This window comes from Apodemus sylvaticus, chromosome 8, assembly GCF_947179515.1.
Source record: "Apodemus sylvaticus chromosome 8, mApoSyl1.1, whole genome shotgun sequence".
Taxonomy (NCBI): domain Eukaryota; kingdom Metazoa; phylum Chordata; class Mammalia; order Rodentia; family Muridae; genus Apodemus; species Apodemus sylvaticus.
In genome coordinates this window covers 57,438,761-57,454,799 of record NC_067479.1, presented here as the reverse complement: position 1 = coordinate 57,454,799, position 16,039 = coordinate 57,438,761, and the positions used below count along the sequence as shown (strand labels likewise).

Genomic DNA, 16,039 nt, shown 5'->3' with positions numbered 1-16,039 from the left:
TGGTTTGGAGCCACTGACAGCCTCCTGCTTTGGCCCTGGGTTCCCAAACTTACAGGTGGCACTTGAGGAGGTGTACCTGTTGGGTAGAGTCCTGGGGATGGAAGGGAAAGAATACAGCCTCAGTCTCCACGGATCTCTGCTACCTTCTCAGTGGTGTTTGGGGAACCAGAATCGGTCCTGCCTGGTCTCCAGCTTGTGGAGTATAAGGACAGCCCCTGGCCTGTTTGTCTGCAGCTTGTTTAAGGTCATGGGGTCCAATGGCTGAGACCCTCCCTTGGAATATAGGGTGGGAAACTGCCACAGGTGCAGACTCTTCGTTAGAGGGGTCGATGTGTAGGAATCTGTGCTTATGTTGGGGGAAGTGAGGAGCATATCATGAAGGGGCTTCTCTTTTTTATTTTTTTGTCTGTCCCAGCATCTCCTGTGTACTGCCATGCTAGAAATCCATGCTGCTTATTAAAAAAAAAAAAAAAAAAAAAAAAAAAAAAAAACAGGTCTCAAAAGAAAGCCAGCTTCAGGATGGGTTCCCCAAAGGAACCTCGCTAGTGTCACCCAAAGGCCACTCTACTGAGCCTCACTGGGCTCCTGCCTCTCCTGTTCTCCATGTAGAGGTGCCAATGGACAGAATTCCAGGCCTCTCTGACAGCTTAGGGAAACTGAGGTACAAGGACAGGAACAGGCATATTTTGCAGAGGGTAGAACAACTAAAAAACAGGAGTGAGGGGTGTGACATGCCAGACCTCCCTACCCTAAACACCCTCCTACAAGATGATCTGTCCAACATGTTGTGGCCCCAGCCACCACCCTGTCCCCTGGTGTCCCTGATGCCTGAAGCTTAGTAGCTTAGCCTCAATCTGAAAGGAACCCTGAGAAAGGCTTCTTGGAGCTGGGCAGTTACAATCCCACACAAGACCCCTGGGGGGGGGGAGGGGCTGGGACTGAGAGAGGACTGCTTGAGGACTGCAGTACCTTGGCCTGATCCTCCCAAAGTGGAGGACTAGGAGTTCTCGGCACCCTCCTCATCCTAGCTTGGACTCTCTTCCTCCAAGCTACATATCTTCCATGGGGAAGATCGGTACAGGTATGGGGTAACATCTGACGATTTAGAAGAGTGAGACCTTTTCCACCTGTCCCTCATCTAAGGCACAACTTTTCCATTTTGATCAGACTGAGTGACTTGTGTCCTGTCCAGTTACTCAGAATCAGCCTGCTTCGTTAAAACCTCATCCCTTTCTCTGATAGTTCTAGACCACCCAAAAGACAGAGGCCTGGAGGAAAAATACTTCCCCACCTCCACAGGCTTTCCTGACACACCTGCACCCATGCCCCGCACTGGCCTGCCCCTTTCTCTCTAGCAGGACCCTTCTCCTCCCCCACTCCTAGCACCAGGCTGTGTTGCTGGGCTATTTGAGGCCCTGCTGGCCCTGTGGTGTAATCAGTGCCCAGGGATAATTGCCACCTGTCCTGCCAGTGTCTGGGGGCTGTCTCGTCCACAGCAACAGCAGGCAGACATGGGGTAGCCAGGCCTGTAGCAAGGTCAGGTTAGGGCACTCCTGCCCACATCCTGGTCAGCTTGCTTCTCAGGGGACCTGCAAGGATTCCCTAGGAAATCTACATGCCTTTGAGTTCACCAGAAACATCCAATGGCTTCATCTGAGGGACACCGGGGCCCTGGTCAGGGACAAAAGTCCTAGAACTAATTCATTCTACTATTATCAGCCCAAAACACAAGCTGTCTTCTGATAATCAGGGAGCTCCATCTACAAGCTGGTCAATGGGAGGGAGAGTCACCAACTAAGAGGAGCTTACCTCGACTGTCAGCCCACCTTCATCAGGATGCTAGCAAGGCTTAGTGTTTGAGAGTGAATCTCCCACAAACGCCATTTGCTATATTTTTATTGTAATCCAAGGTGATTTAGTAAATGCATGTCCTCGTGGCCAAGTCTATAGCCTTAGATAACTACTTTAATCTCAGTTTCTCCATCTATATAAAAAAAGAGATAGAAGAAGTGCATTGCTGAACTGCTATGCAAGGTATATTATCCAGTACATATAGAATGATTTCGTTGCCTGGTGCTACCAAGACTCCACAATGGTAATGCTGGTTACTAGGAAGTGTAGAAGGCACAGCAAGGGGAAGAAATACTTCCCCACCTCCACAGCCCTTACGCCATAGAGCAAGGGCTGGTAGGCTTTTGTATACCAGCCTAAAGACTCAAAAAAGCAAAACCAGGAGAGATTCCTGGACACTGCCTGGTAACACAGTGACTCTCAACCTGTGGGTCACTATGCCTCTGTAGGCCAAGCAAACCCTTTCACAGGGGTTGAACATCCTGTATCTTGCATATCAGACATTTACATCAGTTCAAGACAGTAGCAAAATTACAGTCATAAAATAGCAACAAAGATAATTTTATAGCTGGGGGTTTGCCATAACATGAGGAACTGTATTAAAGGGTCACAGCATTAGGAAGGGTGAGAATCACTGTTCTGAGAAAACCTGCTTCTATCTCTCTCAACCCTATTCACTCCAAAACAGTGCCTTGTAAGCTCTGGAGGCCAGAGTGTACCTAACACTTGTGGATGTGAAATGTCCAAAAACGAATCCATATTTGCAATGTGCAGCGGAAACCCTGCTCCTGGGAGAAGGTGAACCAATGTCCTGTTTCTGCCTTTCCCAGGATTTTTAGCACTTAAAATGATGTGTATCCAAGTATTTAAAATTCTTCACACAAGTATCCATAGCCCTACTATGTGAAGGGGCACTCAGAACTGCTTCTTTTCAGAACAGGAGGGATGGGCTACGAATCTATGCCAAGAGGCCAGGATCCCCAAAGTCAGCCAATCCCTGATGAAAGGCCCTTACCACAAGGCCCAAAGCTGCTCCCCTGGACCGATAGGCCAGACCAAGAGAATGTCTTAGCAACAAGGTACGGGCAGGAAACACTCAGGTAAAACCAGCCAAACAGCAGATATTGATCCTTGGGAGCAGAGGCAGGAGGGTGCTGTTCTGGAGAATAGTATGTGAGTACTGCCTCTTCTCACAGCAAATTCCAGCTCCAGATGAAGACCTCAGGGCCCCATCCAGGGACAGTTAGTCTTACTGTGTGTCACCTTAACAGAATTCTCACCAGGGTCCCCACCTCAGAAGACCTGTCTTTAATGGTTTATCTCCATCTTCCATTCCCAGTGTACTCTAGACCTACCTGGGGAAATAGGCCACTCAAGGCCCGCTGGATATGGTTTAATACCCTCCCGATAGCTGTCTACAGTGAGAACCTACTACTGTGGGTTGAGCCCTACCTCAGGGGTCTCCCCTGACCTCACACCCAGTGCCTGGGGATCATCCAGAGGGTATTGTTTTGCTCCTGGTATTCTCTCTCTCTCTCTCTCTCTCTCTCTCTCTCTCATCTCTTCCCTGGGCCTGTGAGCTAATTGGAGAGCAGGAGGGGGAGGAGGGGGACGCTGCTCGCCTTCCCCGTTATCTGCAGCAATCCTGGGTGACTAATGCTCCCAGTTGGTGAAAAGGCAGTGTAATCAAAACACTTTTTTTTTAGTCCTTAAACTTAGTCATTCTTCCAGAGTGGAGGAAGGGAGGTGGGGAGCCCACAGCAAAGCACCGTGAAATGCAAGCTGAGAGGCACTGTGGGGCAGAATCAAAGCACTGGCTGCAGGGGCTCCCTGCAGATGGAAGGTCTGCCGCCCGACTCCTTGGTGGCCTGGCTAAGCTTCCTCTGCACCCTTGTTTGCCCTGGCCTCCCTTGACATCTGGGTTATGGGCTCCCTGAAGGTCTTCCAGGCTGAGTCAGGAGGTGCCCTTTGCTCTGGCCCTGCCAGGTGCTGCCATCTGCTGGTGCCAGCTTTCCAAAGGGCAGGAAGCATATTAAAGTGTTCTTGGGTAACGGGCTGGCCCATCGGTACTGACTCCTTCTGGATCCAAATGCTGGCCTGAGAGCCTACTGCACCTCGACAGTCAGAGATGGCAAGAACTTTGGAAGTCATTAAGGAGAGGTGATAGGCTGATACAAGTGGTTAAAAAGGCAGAATCAGAGATAGGCTGCCCAGGTTGGGATTCTCCTTTATCACTCCATGGCTGTGCTTGAGACCTGTAAGATGACATCAGTGACAGCATCACCTACCCCATAGCATTGTTGTAAGGATTAAATATTAGTTACCTAGAATAACATATGGCATGGAATGTATAGTTGATTATTAACTATTTGTCAAAATAACAAAATAAGATGACACACATCCCATCTTAACCCCTTTGCTCATTCATGGCAGACATTACTAATCCATCACAGAATGTCTTCACCAGACTCATAGGGTGAGTCCCCAGAATCCTCAATATAGTATTCTAGACAGTTAATAATAAACAGTCAAAATTGACATAGGGAATGGTACTCATTTGCCAAACCTAGACTGGGCTCTTCACATTGTAGTCAAGGAAGATGAAGCCATTGGCGGAAACAAGTAACTCTCAACCCCTTGGAGGCAGAGCCAGGGCCTAGTAGGCCTTCCTAGTCCAGATTGCTGTTTGTCAGCCTGGCTTCACATATGACCCTTCACCATGCCTTTTGTTTTGTTTTGTTTTTCTGAGACAGGGTTTCTCTGTGTAGCCCTGGCTGTCCTGGAAATCACTATGTAGACCAGGCTGGCCTCAAACCCAGAAATCCACCTGCCTCTGCCTCCCAAGTGTTGGGATTAACACCCTGACTTTTAAGTAGTCAATAGGGCTTTTCATCCTCCACAAATTTTTACTCTGACATCCTTATATTCTGCCGCCCTGGCTTGCCACTCCATGCCCTTGGCTCTTGGCTTCTGGGGACCCTGATTTAGTGGCACCCCTTCTAAGCAAGTGAAAAGCAATGGCAAAGCAAGATGAAAAACCCACGGAGAACATTGAAGGCCTGGATCTTGGTCTATTTCAGGAATCTCCATGAGGCTTCATGAAAGAGTTAGGCCAGCCCTAAACTTCATATGGGAAAGGCTGGGACAAAGCAAGATGTAACATATTGTGAGACAAGGCCCCATAGGGAGCACTTGTATGTAAGTTTCTGAGGTAAAGACTCTGGGGAAGAAGTCAGAGCAACAGTAGATCAGTTCTTCAGTAGCTTTGTTCATTAAATAGACCTCTGCCATCTGACATCTGGGGAAGAAGCAATATTTACCAGGCTGGCAGTCAGGACCACCGCCTCTACCTGAAGCCCTTCCACCCTCAGTGGACCCTGCTCCTTTCCATCCCTGAGGAGGCGGGGTCAACCTGCATTGTACTGTCCTTTGGATATAGAAAGGCAAGACATAGCTTCTAGTCCTGCAGAACGTGTGTGCATTCCTGTGCACAGATAGCTGGGGATGGACACCACTGGCAGGGAGGTTTACAGAGAGAAGCTTCGAAGTGTACAGAACGGGAAGAAGCCTGACCATCCACCCTGAGCCCAAGGCCCTGCTTGCTGAAAGGAAGAAAGACCATGCTAAGCTCAGAGACTTCCAGACATTTTCCAGATAAACCCTGAAGCCAGCATTCTCCCCAGTAACCTAGACGATCTTGCTGATGATGTAAAAAGTCTGAGGTGTCAGATAAACAAACAGCCCCACTTAGGCCTCAGACTGAATCCTTTTCTCCCTGAAGATTCATATTTAGCTTTACCCTCAGACATCAATAATTGCTCAGACCTGCTCATTCCTCTGGATTAGTCTCTCTATTCAGGTTCTGTCTTCTCTGTCCCATTTCCCAAGATCCTCTAGATCAGTGGTTCTTAAGCTATGATGGGTCATGACCCCTTTACAGGTCCTGCATATCAGACATTTACATTGCAACGCATAACAGTAGCAAAATTACAGTTTGGAAATAACAACAAGGGGGGGGGGGGAATCACCACAACCTGAGGAACTGTATTAAAGAGTCGAAGTAGTAGGAAGGTTGAGAGCCAGTGTAACGGTGCACTTGGACATCGACTGAGGGGGACCTCAGCAGCAGTGTTATCCATCCCCACTTCTGACAGATGAGAAGTCAAGGCCCAGAGAAGGGATGTGACTTTTGTGAAACTGGTCATGCTGTCAAAGACAGGACTAGAGCCCTGAGTTCTTCTCTTGGTCCAGATCTCATCTATTCTTGTCCTGCAAAATGTGTCAGCTACTCCAACCAACAGCCCCCAAACAGACTTCTCTCAATGTACGCAGTGGCCTAGGCTAAAACTTTTGAAAATATTTATCACCACGGCTAATGTCGGAGGGAGGCTGAGTATGGGGCAGGGGGGAAATGCGGCAGAGTCATGCACAGGTACTGGAACACCAAGAGACTCACAATCAAACACCACCCATTTCTGTTCATCTTACCCCATACAAAGCTGCAAGGCTTCCACACCCTATGCTCTCTGCCTGAGCTGTTCTTCAAGGATTCTGGGTCTTCTATCCTCTTTCAAGACTGCTCCTGTGGTCCTATTTACTTATTTCCTGAAGAAATTGCATGGTGGTGGTCTGTGAGAGGTCTCGAGGGAACCACCTCCTATCGGAAAGCCTTTTAAAACTAAAAGCCGTCCCTGTTCCTCCTGCTTGAGCCCCTGTGCCCTGGGAATTTGGGACACATTGTATATACCTCTGCTCTAGGTCATAGGGACTTTGCTGCTCTCCAGGCTGTGCCTACAACCCTCAAGGTCCATTTGAAGAAAGCAAATTCCAAGAGAGGTCAGGGGATAGGTTTGGAGTAGTTCTCATGGCTTGAGTTTCTCTCTTCTAAAACAGGAACTTGGGCAGAGAAACTCAATTCAGTGTAAAACTCTATGTAGTTTGTGGTACACTGGGGCTCCGAATTCTAAGGCCAAAGACAAGCTGTTACCCTATATACAGCTCCAGGGCCCCCTAACAACCTGTCCAGAAACTTGTTCTGCCTCATCCATTATTATTAATATTGTTGTTACCTTTTCCTGAAAGACAGTAGCTCTTGAAGGGCACAGGGACAAGATCAATACTCTTTTTCAAGGCTGTATCCCCATCCCCTTCCAGGTTACTACAGTACCTAGCACATTTTTGTTAAACGAATAAATAGAACTTGGGATGTTTCCTAACATTGCTGAGGACTTCTACTTTTTTGTTGTTGCTGTTGTTTTGTTTGCTAGGCTTTGGTGTATTGTTTTCTCTTGAGACTGGAATGATTGTGAAGCCCAGATGGGCCATGTTGTAGGCATTAGCCTCGAACTCATGATCCCTCCCTGCCTCAACCTCCAGAATGCTGAGATTACAGGTACCTGTCATCACACCGGGCTCTCTGAGTCTTCCCTCATTGAATAGCTTCACAGAAAATTCTACCCTGAAAAGCACTTACTCTGCTTCCATTCGAACCCCGAACCTTCTTGAAGAGGGGGGTAGGGGACCTTTGTAACAAGTGATGTATGTGAGACATTTTCAGTTTAGAAAATGTGTAGAGCAAAACGCAAGCTTCCCGTCTACTATGTCTCCTCTAGCTCCTTCCCCACGACAGTCGCTGCTTGTGTCTCTGAGTTAAAAACCCCGTATCAGACGGAGAAACTGCAGTGACTAGCCTGTAAAGGGCTCTATGCACAGAGCATTAGAGCTGGGCCCGGGAGCAACCATGTCCGGCAAAGAAAACTCCGCCTCAAACAGCTAGAGAACAAAGGGTTAACGCATGGGCCCGCCTCCCTCCCGCCTCTTCCGGGCAAAGGGGGCGTGTTCTACATCACTTCCTGGAGACTGGCCGAATCCGGAAGTGATTCTCGAGAGCCTACTTTTCTACAGAGGACCCCGGCAGTCGGCGTGGGTTTAGAACCATGAGTTGGTGAGTGAGGCCGGATGGCGTCGGCTGGAGCCAGGGCGGCCTGACAGCCCTGCTCCTAAGCGGTTCCGGGAGCCTCCTCGGTGCTCTCCCGGAGGCTCCATCTCTCGGCCAGACTCCCGAGGATCCCTTAGCCTAGGACCTCGCGTCTGATCCTGTTGCCTGCCTTTTCTCCCGTCGAATTTCCTTTCAGCTCCTTGGCGTGAGGAGTCCCTCTTCCCTCTTCTCTCAGCTATCCATTGAGGTGAAGTCAGTGTCCTCCTTCGCTCCCGTGGGTATCTCTACACCGCGCTTATCTGCTTCGGAGCTGTCTTTCTCGCCGAGGCAGTCTAGGCACAGTTCTTGTGATCAAAAAGCAGCTGCTTTCGGGCAACTGGAGGAGCATCACCTAACAGTCCTCAAAAGACGAAATTCTTCTTAATTTAAAAGTTAATTCTCACACGGAAGGGATCAGAATTACACCACACACACACACCTTTTTAATGTGTGATTGGACTGTTTAAATCTTTCCAGGGCTGTCACCCCAATGCCCTCTCTCTAAGATAGACATCGCTTAAACTTTATGGGGATCGGCAAACCAAGGAGCCATAGAGTTGGAGTGTCACAGCTGCAGGTGGTAGGGAGCTCACAGCGGATACTTCCTAATGTTTGTGATTAGCTATTGTGGAAGGTCCTCTTTTCACAAAAGTTAGTCCTTATTTGTTCTGGATTTTTTTTTTTAATGTGCAGAGGGGAAAAGTCATAAATTTTCTATCTTCCTAGGGTTTCTTTAAAGGCTGCCCATGTCAAAGACTTTACCATTAGGCCCAAGAGCCTGGGTGTCCAGTCCCCACTCTCACAAACTCCATCTATTTACGGTGCATTTGTATGAATACATTGGCCTCCAAAGAAGTATGAGATTAATCAGCCCCTTTTAGATCCCAAGGTGCATTAATGTAGGGGCCGTACTTGCCCAGAGCCCAGCCTGTTATGCAAAATAAGGGCATGATAATCAGCTATGAATGAATGAAATTAGCTAGACACCCTCTGAGAAGGCTTTCACGCTTGACCACCAGTGGAGACCAAGCTTTAGCCACAAGCAGCTAATGTCAGTCAATGTCAAAGATAGCTTTCTAATGTACAGTGTAAACCACTTCTGCCCGCTCCTCCACCTGCTTCTCAGACTGAGATTAATTGGTGGACAAATGTCAGACAGCTGGAGAAGCAGTGGAGGGAAGCCCCCTGCGACGCTCTAATAAGCCCCAGCAGGAGATCCTCATTTCCCCTCACCCTCTTGCTCCAAGAGGCCAACAGAAAGCTGGAACCCCTCAAAGCTAACTTCCCCATCTTGTTACAGCTTAGCTAGTGACAGGTCAAGGGGCACTTCTTCAATTCCCCTTCCTAAAGGGAAATCTCCTTAAAGCAGAATTGATTCTTTTTAAGTATCAGCCTGTGTGCCACCAGCTTCATGATGCTAGACATCATCTTGGTTTATGCACCTTGAATCTTTGAATCTTTCTAATTTTTTTAAATAAAAATATTAGAAAGTACGTGTGCTTTAGACTGACATAATTAAAAACAACAAAAAAGAGTAAGTGGAACAGAGATCACTAGAGGTGTCCGTTCTCTGGATGAGCTGAGGCAAGTTTTCATCTGTCTTTCAGAAAGATTCCTTCCTCTTCCTCCTTTACTCCTCCTTTTGTGAAAAACTAGCATTTTTTTAAAACCATTTTTCAGCCCATCAGGTTGGAGAGAGTTGGAGCTGGCAGCAACTAGCAGGGCTGCGGCTGTCATGAGCTAATTTACCAGTACAAGCACATCTTAGTACCTCTTTGGACGGAGGGTCACAGCCAAAAGCATGGCTTTGTCCCTGAAGGAAGAGATTCTTTTCTCTTCCTGCTTCGAGGGCTTCCACGTCATCTCTTGCGTGGACCCTGACCCTCTCTCCCAGAGAGGGGACCAACACCAGTGCCTGGGCACACAATCGTACTCAGTTCCTAGCTCAATGGCTGGCAAGGGAACCAGGGTTGGGTCCTTCTGATTCACTCGCAGTGTGGTTTTCCTGCCCCCAGAATGAATTCCTCCATTCATCTGGGACTGGAATTTTCACTAGGGGAAGAGACCAGAGTGACGTAGAGCCATCATGGGAGGCTGATGCCCAAGGTCAAGTTCACCAAGTACATGGACTGTGCCAAGCATAGTTAAATAAGGCCTGAGGCCGCCGCAGCCCATGGTGCCCAAAGGGTACCCATTGTTCTGGACTAGGCTGTACTTTCAAAATGTCACAGTGAGAAATGTCCAATATTGATGCCCTTTGCACACTGTGGACTTTGCATGAAGAGTAAGAGGCCTTTGTTTGTTTCTTTCACTGTGCAGGCAGCCTGCATAACCCCTGTTTACTTAGTGAGTACCTGCACTACCGGCCACCCACCCATCCACCCATTAGCCTTCCAGCAAGGCAACCCAGGGGTCTGTCCTATTTGGAGGAAAGCATTGGATATTTGTCTGTCTGTCAGAGCTCTCATTCACCTCTGGCCCCAAATCAAATGCCCCCCACTTTGTCCTCACCCCTGCTCCACCTGTTTCTGCATAAACATGTGTTCCATGTGGTATGTAGTGAAAAGGAACTACAACTAGGAGTAATTGCCAGGCGTGGTGGCACATACCTTTAATCCTAGCACTGGGGATCTCCGAGAGTTCAAGGCCAAACTGATCTACAAAGTAATTTCCAGACCAATCAGAGATACACAGTGAGACCTTGTATCAAAAACAAAGAACAGTGACTTTAATCTAGCTATCTCGGGATCCATGTACCTCGATAATCTGAGGTTTAAATGACAGGATGGGGGTGGGGTGCTGGAGGTGTCAGGTCATTTGAGAAGGAAAGGGGTTGAAGGTAATAGGGGTAACACTGGACTAGAATCCAAGGACTCCATTCAAAGCCAGGTTCTGTCTCACAGGGTGGCTGGCCAGCCTTTCCAGGCCTTGTTTTCTCTCTCTGTAACATGGACAAGATAATCCCAGAAGACGCTCTGCCACAGGACTCTGCTGGTCCACATGAAGACCGTGTGCCCCTTTGTGACGTGTGGGCTTCTTCTCACTGGTGGCCTTCTTAGGTAGTGATAGTCCTCAGACTCAGCAGTGTGTTTGGAAGGTGAACAACTGTTGTCTCACAGGCAGGGTGTCTGGTAAGTTAGGTGTCTTTTCCTCTTAAGACCTTTTTCATTTCTGATGGGTTTATGGGGCTTGTACCATGTGACACCCACAGATGATAATCAACTAGTATTTGTGGATTAAATGCTGTTAAACATTACAAAGGTGCTGAATGTTCAGGGACATTTGGAAGGCTATAAGAATCAACGCTTGCCTTCAGGAAGTGCCTGGAAAGTACTGGAAATTACATGTCAGGATGATGTCAGGAACAATTCCAAGCAGATTTTAATTGAACTTTGACCTAGGAAGTACCTACCGTTTCCATGGAGAACTGAGACTGAGATGAAGGTGAAAAGAAGCCTGTGGGAAAAGTGGTCGGAGAGGTGCATGGGGGGGGGGGTGCGAGGGAGGGAGGGAGGGAGGGAGGGAGGCAGGCAGGCAGGCAGGCAGGCAGGCACAGGACATGCTGCCGGGCAGTTCCAGATAAGGGCCATGAGGGCTCGGCACTCTGCTTTGGAGCCAGTTTTTGTACTGCTGTCAGGGCCCTGCTGAGGAGTTGAAATTGAGCCTGGCCTTTGGAAAATGAAGGGCTTTTAAGCAAAGAGGCAGTATAGCAAAAGCAATGATCTAGATTATTGTGGCTGTGGCCTGCAAAGCTCGGAAAAGAGAACGTCATGAAGGCTGTGTTGGATGATATCTTCCCAAGAGTTTCATTGCAATTTGTGGTGTGTGTGTGTGTGTGTGTGTGTGTGATGTGCATGAATGTAGAGAGGTCAATCTTGTTGCTTCTCAGGTAACCCTCACCTTGTTTTTTGAGACTGGGTCCCAGTATACATGTAATATTATATTTTATCATATTATTTATATATGTATATCTAATATATGTATCTATAATTTACATATATGTGTATATATAAATATAACATGTGTATATATAATGTATCACAATTTAAATTGATCTATATGTCCTGGGTTAGAACCCAGCATCCCAAAAAGAAATTTGATAAGTATTTTGCATGGATTGCAGTTTGAAAATTGACTGTGCAGGAGTATGGCCACAAATATTCAAACTACAAACTAGCACTTGTCACTGCAGCAGTGTGAATATGGTGTTTATTTGGCTGGTTTTGCTATGTTGACAAAAATACAGTTTTTTAAAGGGTGGTACTAGGGATGTAAATCAGTGAGTGGTAGAACACTTGCTTAGCATGTCAAAAGCTGTAGGTTCAACCCCCAGTACCAAAAGAGAGACAGAGACAGCAGATTTCAGGCAAACAGACCAGTGCCATCTCACAGCTGGCATGGGGGCAAGAAGTGTCTGGGGGGGGAGGAGTTATGGGAGCCCACTGGGGTGTTGGGGGCTGAAGGGGCAGATTGGGTTCTGTGGACCTGAGACAGTGGAGCCACAGCAGGACCCCAGATAAACCACATCCCAAAAGCCAGCTTTGTCCCTGTGGACGTCCAGCAACTATGACACACACACACACACACACACACACACATCTCACACATATCTCTCTCTCTCACACACACACACACACACACACATACACACACACACACATCTCACACATATATCTCTCTCTCTCACACACACACACATACACACATACACACACACACACGTCTCATACACATGTCTCATATACTCACACACACACATACACACACACATGTCTCACACACATCTCATATACTCACACACACACACACACACGTCTTACACACACATGACACACACACACGTCTCACACACACACAGTGAAGTGACATGTTAAATGAGTGACGTAGCCAGGCATAATGGCATATATTTGGAATATTGAGGCAGAAAGATAACAGCCTGGGCTACAGATTGAGATTCTGTCTCAAAAAAATACATTAAGCGAAGTATAAGTCTGTATGTGGACATAGACGAGTTTTGGACATATACAGCTGAGTGTAAAAGCTAGTATCTCGGTGACTTTGTGCTGCTTGCATAAAGTCTAGACCAGAAAAATGATACTAGGGTTTGCTTATGGACACGTGTAGTAAAAATATGAGGAGCCGGACGTGGTGGCGCACGCCTGTAATCCCAGCACTTGGGAGGTAGAGGCAGAGGTCTCTATGAGCTAGAGGCCAGCCTGGTCCACAGAACAAGTTCCAGGACAGCCAGGGCTACACAGAAAAACCCTGGAGAGGGGGAGAGGAAAGGAGGGAGAGAAGGAGAGGGGGAAGAGAGGGGGGGAGAGGGGAGGGGAGGATCCTAGGATAACAAAAAGGACCGGACTCTGGCTTGGAGCTCCAGCAGCATCCACCCTCTATGTCTTCCGGTCTTGCTGACTGATTAGAATGAGCATGGACGGTATCAAGCACTAGAGTTCAGAAGTCATCACCAAGCACCTTGAATTTTCTGTCTACTCATTTCTTGGCTTTTAATCACATGCCAGCCTCCAAGCTGCTAGCACAAGTCCTCACACTGTTTAGGGAGAAATCCTCTCTGGGTTGTAAGCTGGGGAGTAGCTTGGCCCTGGATGTGATTCAGTCTGCTACAGGACAGCCACTTGCTTCCACAGAAGTTTTCGATCCACTCCTCCCATGTTACTTCTGTCACTTTGCAGCTCTCCCCCTAGGCTTCAGTTTGGTCTTCATCACAGTACTGCTGCCACCATCACAGCAGAGTTCTCCTGACCACTTACCGCTCGCTCATCCGGAGCTGTTTCAAGTATTAGACTTACATAAGCAGCCCTATAGGCTAAGCAGACGGTTTGCCCTATTTTATAGGTAAGGAAACTGAGGAAGTTGAGGTGACTTGTGTGAATATCACAGCTGGTGGTGGGCACAGCCAGGATCTGAACCCCAGCATTCTGACACCAGACCCCCCAGTGCCATCCCTGTGAAATGCAGGAGTAGTGCACTTCCCTATGAGTCAGTGGACATATCAGAAGCACCTCACACAGAATCTGGCCACAGTAGATGCTTAATAAATGCTCACTTGAATTCGGTGGCGCCCTTGTTTACATGACCCTAACCCCATGTGGTTCATTCTGTCTTCCCTTCAGAGGGCAGCTTGGAGATCAGCGGGAAGGAGGGATCACAGATGAGCTGGTAGATTGTCCTGGTCAAGTCAGCCAAGTCACAGAGTCATGCTTTTTATTTTTAATTATGCACACACCCTCTTCTAATGAAGAGGTCAGGGGTCAGTCATGTTCCAAGTTCTCTGATTTGGGATGCAGGTCATTCATATCTAGCATAGCCAGGGCGGGAAGCAGTGGTCATGGATAACTGAGGTGAATGATTTCAGCCCTGGCTGTTACCCTCTAAGGATGTCTGTCCTTCCCTTTCTCAGGCTGACCTCTCTCTGGCCTTGAGCATAGAAGCTAGAAAAGAGATCCATTGAGCACCTGTTCCAGCAGTGCCACATGACTCTATAAACCCTGCCTGGCGGGGACCCAGGCCGTGGTCCTCTGCTTGTGTGATTGTTTAAGTGGCAGGCCTTGTGGACTGTAGACCAGAGCAGGCAGGACTCCAAAGACAGTGACTGAAAGATGGGGGCAGGGCCAGTCCTAGTCTACTGGAGAAGCTGCTGCCTCACGCCCACCTTCCTCTCTTGCAGAGACAGTGACTCAAGCCAGACCACTCCCTGGGGAGCCAGGGTTCCAGCCACTATCAACCACCGCCCACTCCTGCCTAGCCTTCCTTTCTTCTAACCCCTACCCTGCACTGTGAGTCTCTTGCGCAGCTGGAGATATCCAGGGAGCCTAAATCATTCTGGGGTTCTCTCTGCCCACAGCCTAGATTCCTAGTTTCTAGAAACACATTTTGCAAAGGCAGGTGAAGCCGAGAGCATACAGAGGTTTGAACTCCCAGCCATTGCGTATGTGAGTGCAGGGGGATGCTCCCAAGGAGGCAGGAATAGAGTGTTGTGCTGGGGTGACTCAGGGGATCCCCACCCAACCACCATCTGGGTCAGCCTCTTATCTCTGTCCCTGCAGTAGGGGTGGGTGAGGAAACAAAAGATTGAGAAACCTAGCAAATCGAGAATGCAAATACCCGTTTTGTAAATAGATGTTACACAAGAGCAGGAACTTTTTTGGAAGGTTTTACTGAGACAGACAGAATTAGCCAACTGGCATCGTGTTGCTAATAGAGATATTTACTGTTTGAAAGAAGTATATTTGTAGCTTCGGAGAACATCCTGTTGACTTTTCTTTATTGTGAAAAAAAAATAGAATCCTTTCCCTTCTGTATACACGGAATTTGTTTTTTGTTTTCTCTCTTTCCGAGGTGAGGCATGTTGGAGGTTGAGGGCTGTTTTCTCCGTTTTGTTACTGAGACGGAAATATCCCTTCCCCCCTCCCCCCCCCCCCGGCCCCCTGGAGCTCATGTTTGTAGAGTGACCAGCAGAACTGAGAAGTGCCTGACTTTTCAGAGAGGGAACCATAAGTCTCTCTTATGATTCAATGTGATTGCTTCCAGAACATAGAGGTTTTCTGGGTAGCAAACCCTGCTTTCTCTCTAGGCTTCTGCTTGTCCCTCTAGTCCCCAGGGGAGGACAGGAAAAAAGCTGGGTCAGAAGGAACAACTCAGTGCTACCTCCCAGAGCAGCAGCCTCTCCTAGCCTGCCAGCCACAGGGAAGGAGAAGCAGAGAGCCCGGCTGGCGACATGTGGCTAGGCTACAGCTTTCCTCTTGTCCCCTCCCTGCCACTTTCCTCTGCCCACTGAGAGTATGTCCCGTATCAGTGCCAAGGAGCATCCCATCTGCCCCTGGTTTCTACTTATTTCCTGGGCACAACAGGGTTATATAAAAAAACTAAACCGAAAGACTCCCTTCCTAGTATCCTCAAAAGCTCTTTAGCATAAATTGCCTTGGGAACTGGAGAGATGGCTCAGTCATTAAGAGCAACTGCTGCTCTTGCAGAGGAACCGAGTTCAATTCTCAGTGCTGGAATAGTGACTAACCACATCTGTAGCATGACTTCCAGATATCTGACACTGTCTTCTGGTCAACAGGCACAATGTACACATGCACACATGCAGGCGTAGCACTCACACGCATAAAATAAAAATGATATATTCTCTTGACTCAAGCTCTGGTAACTTCTCCAGACAAAGGCAGCTGGCTGTTGGCATTCCTT

The 16,039-nt window shown here is 48.1% G+C and overlaps 1 protein-coding gene across 50 annotated transcripts in view; it reads left to right on the top strand.

The window, feature by feature from the left end:
* Nucleotides 1-7,691: 7,691 nt before the first annotated feature.
* Nucleotides 7,692-16,039, top strand: part of Bin3 (bridging integrator 3) — a 39,331-nt gene continuing 30,983 nt past the window's right edge. For 48 of the 50 annotated variants that reach the window (XM_052191052.1, XM_052191043.1, XM_052191040.1 and 45 more), the window contains exon 1: nucleotides 7,692-7,795. In XM_052191052.1, coding sequence (XP_052047012.1) covers nucleotides 7,788-7,795 — 8 coding nt within the window. In that variant the 5' untranslated portion in view covers nucleotides 7,692-7,787. The remainder of the gene's footprint in view (nucleotides 7,796-16,039) is intronic. The other 2 variants (XM_052191082.1, XM_052191081.1) reach the window with 1 other exon arrangement.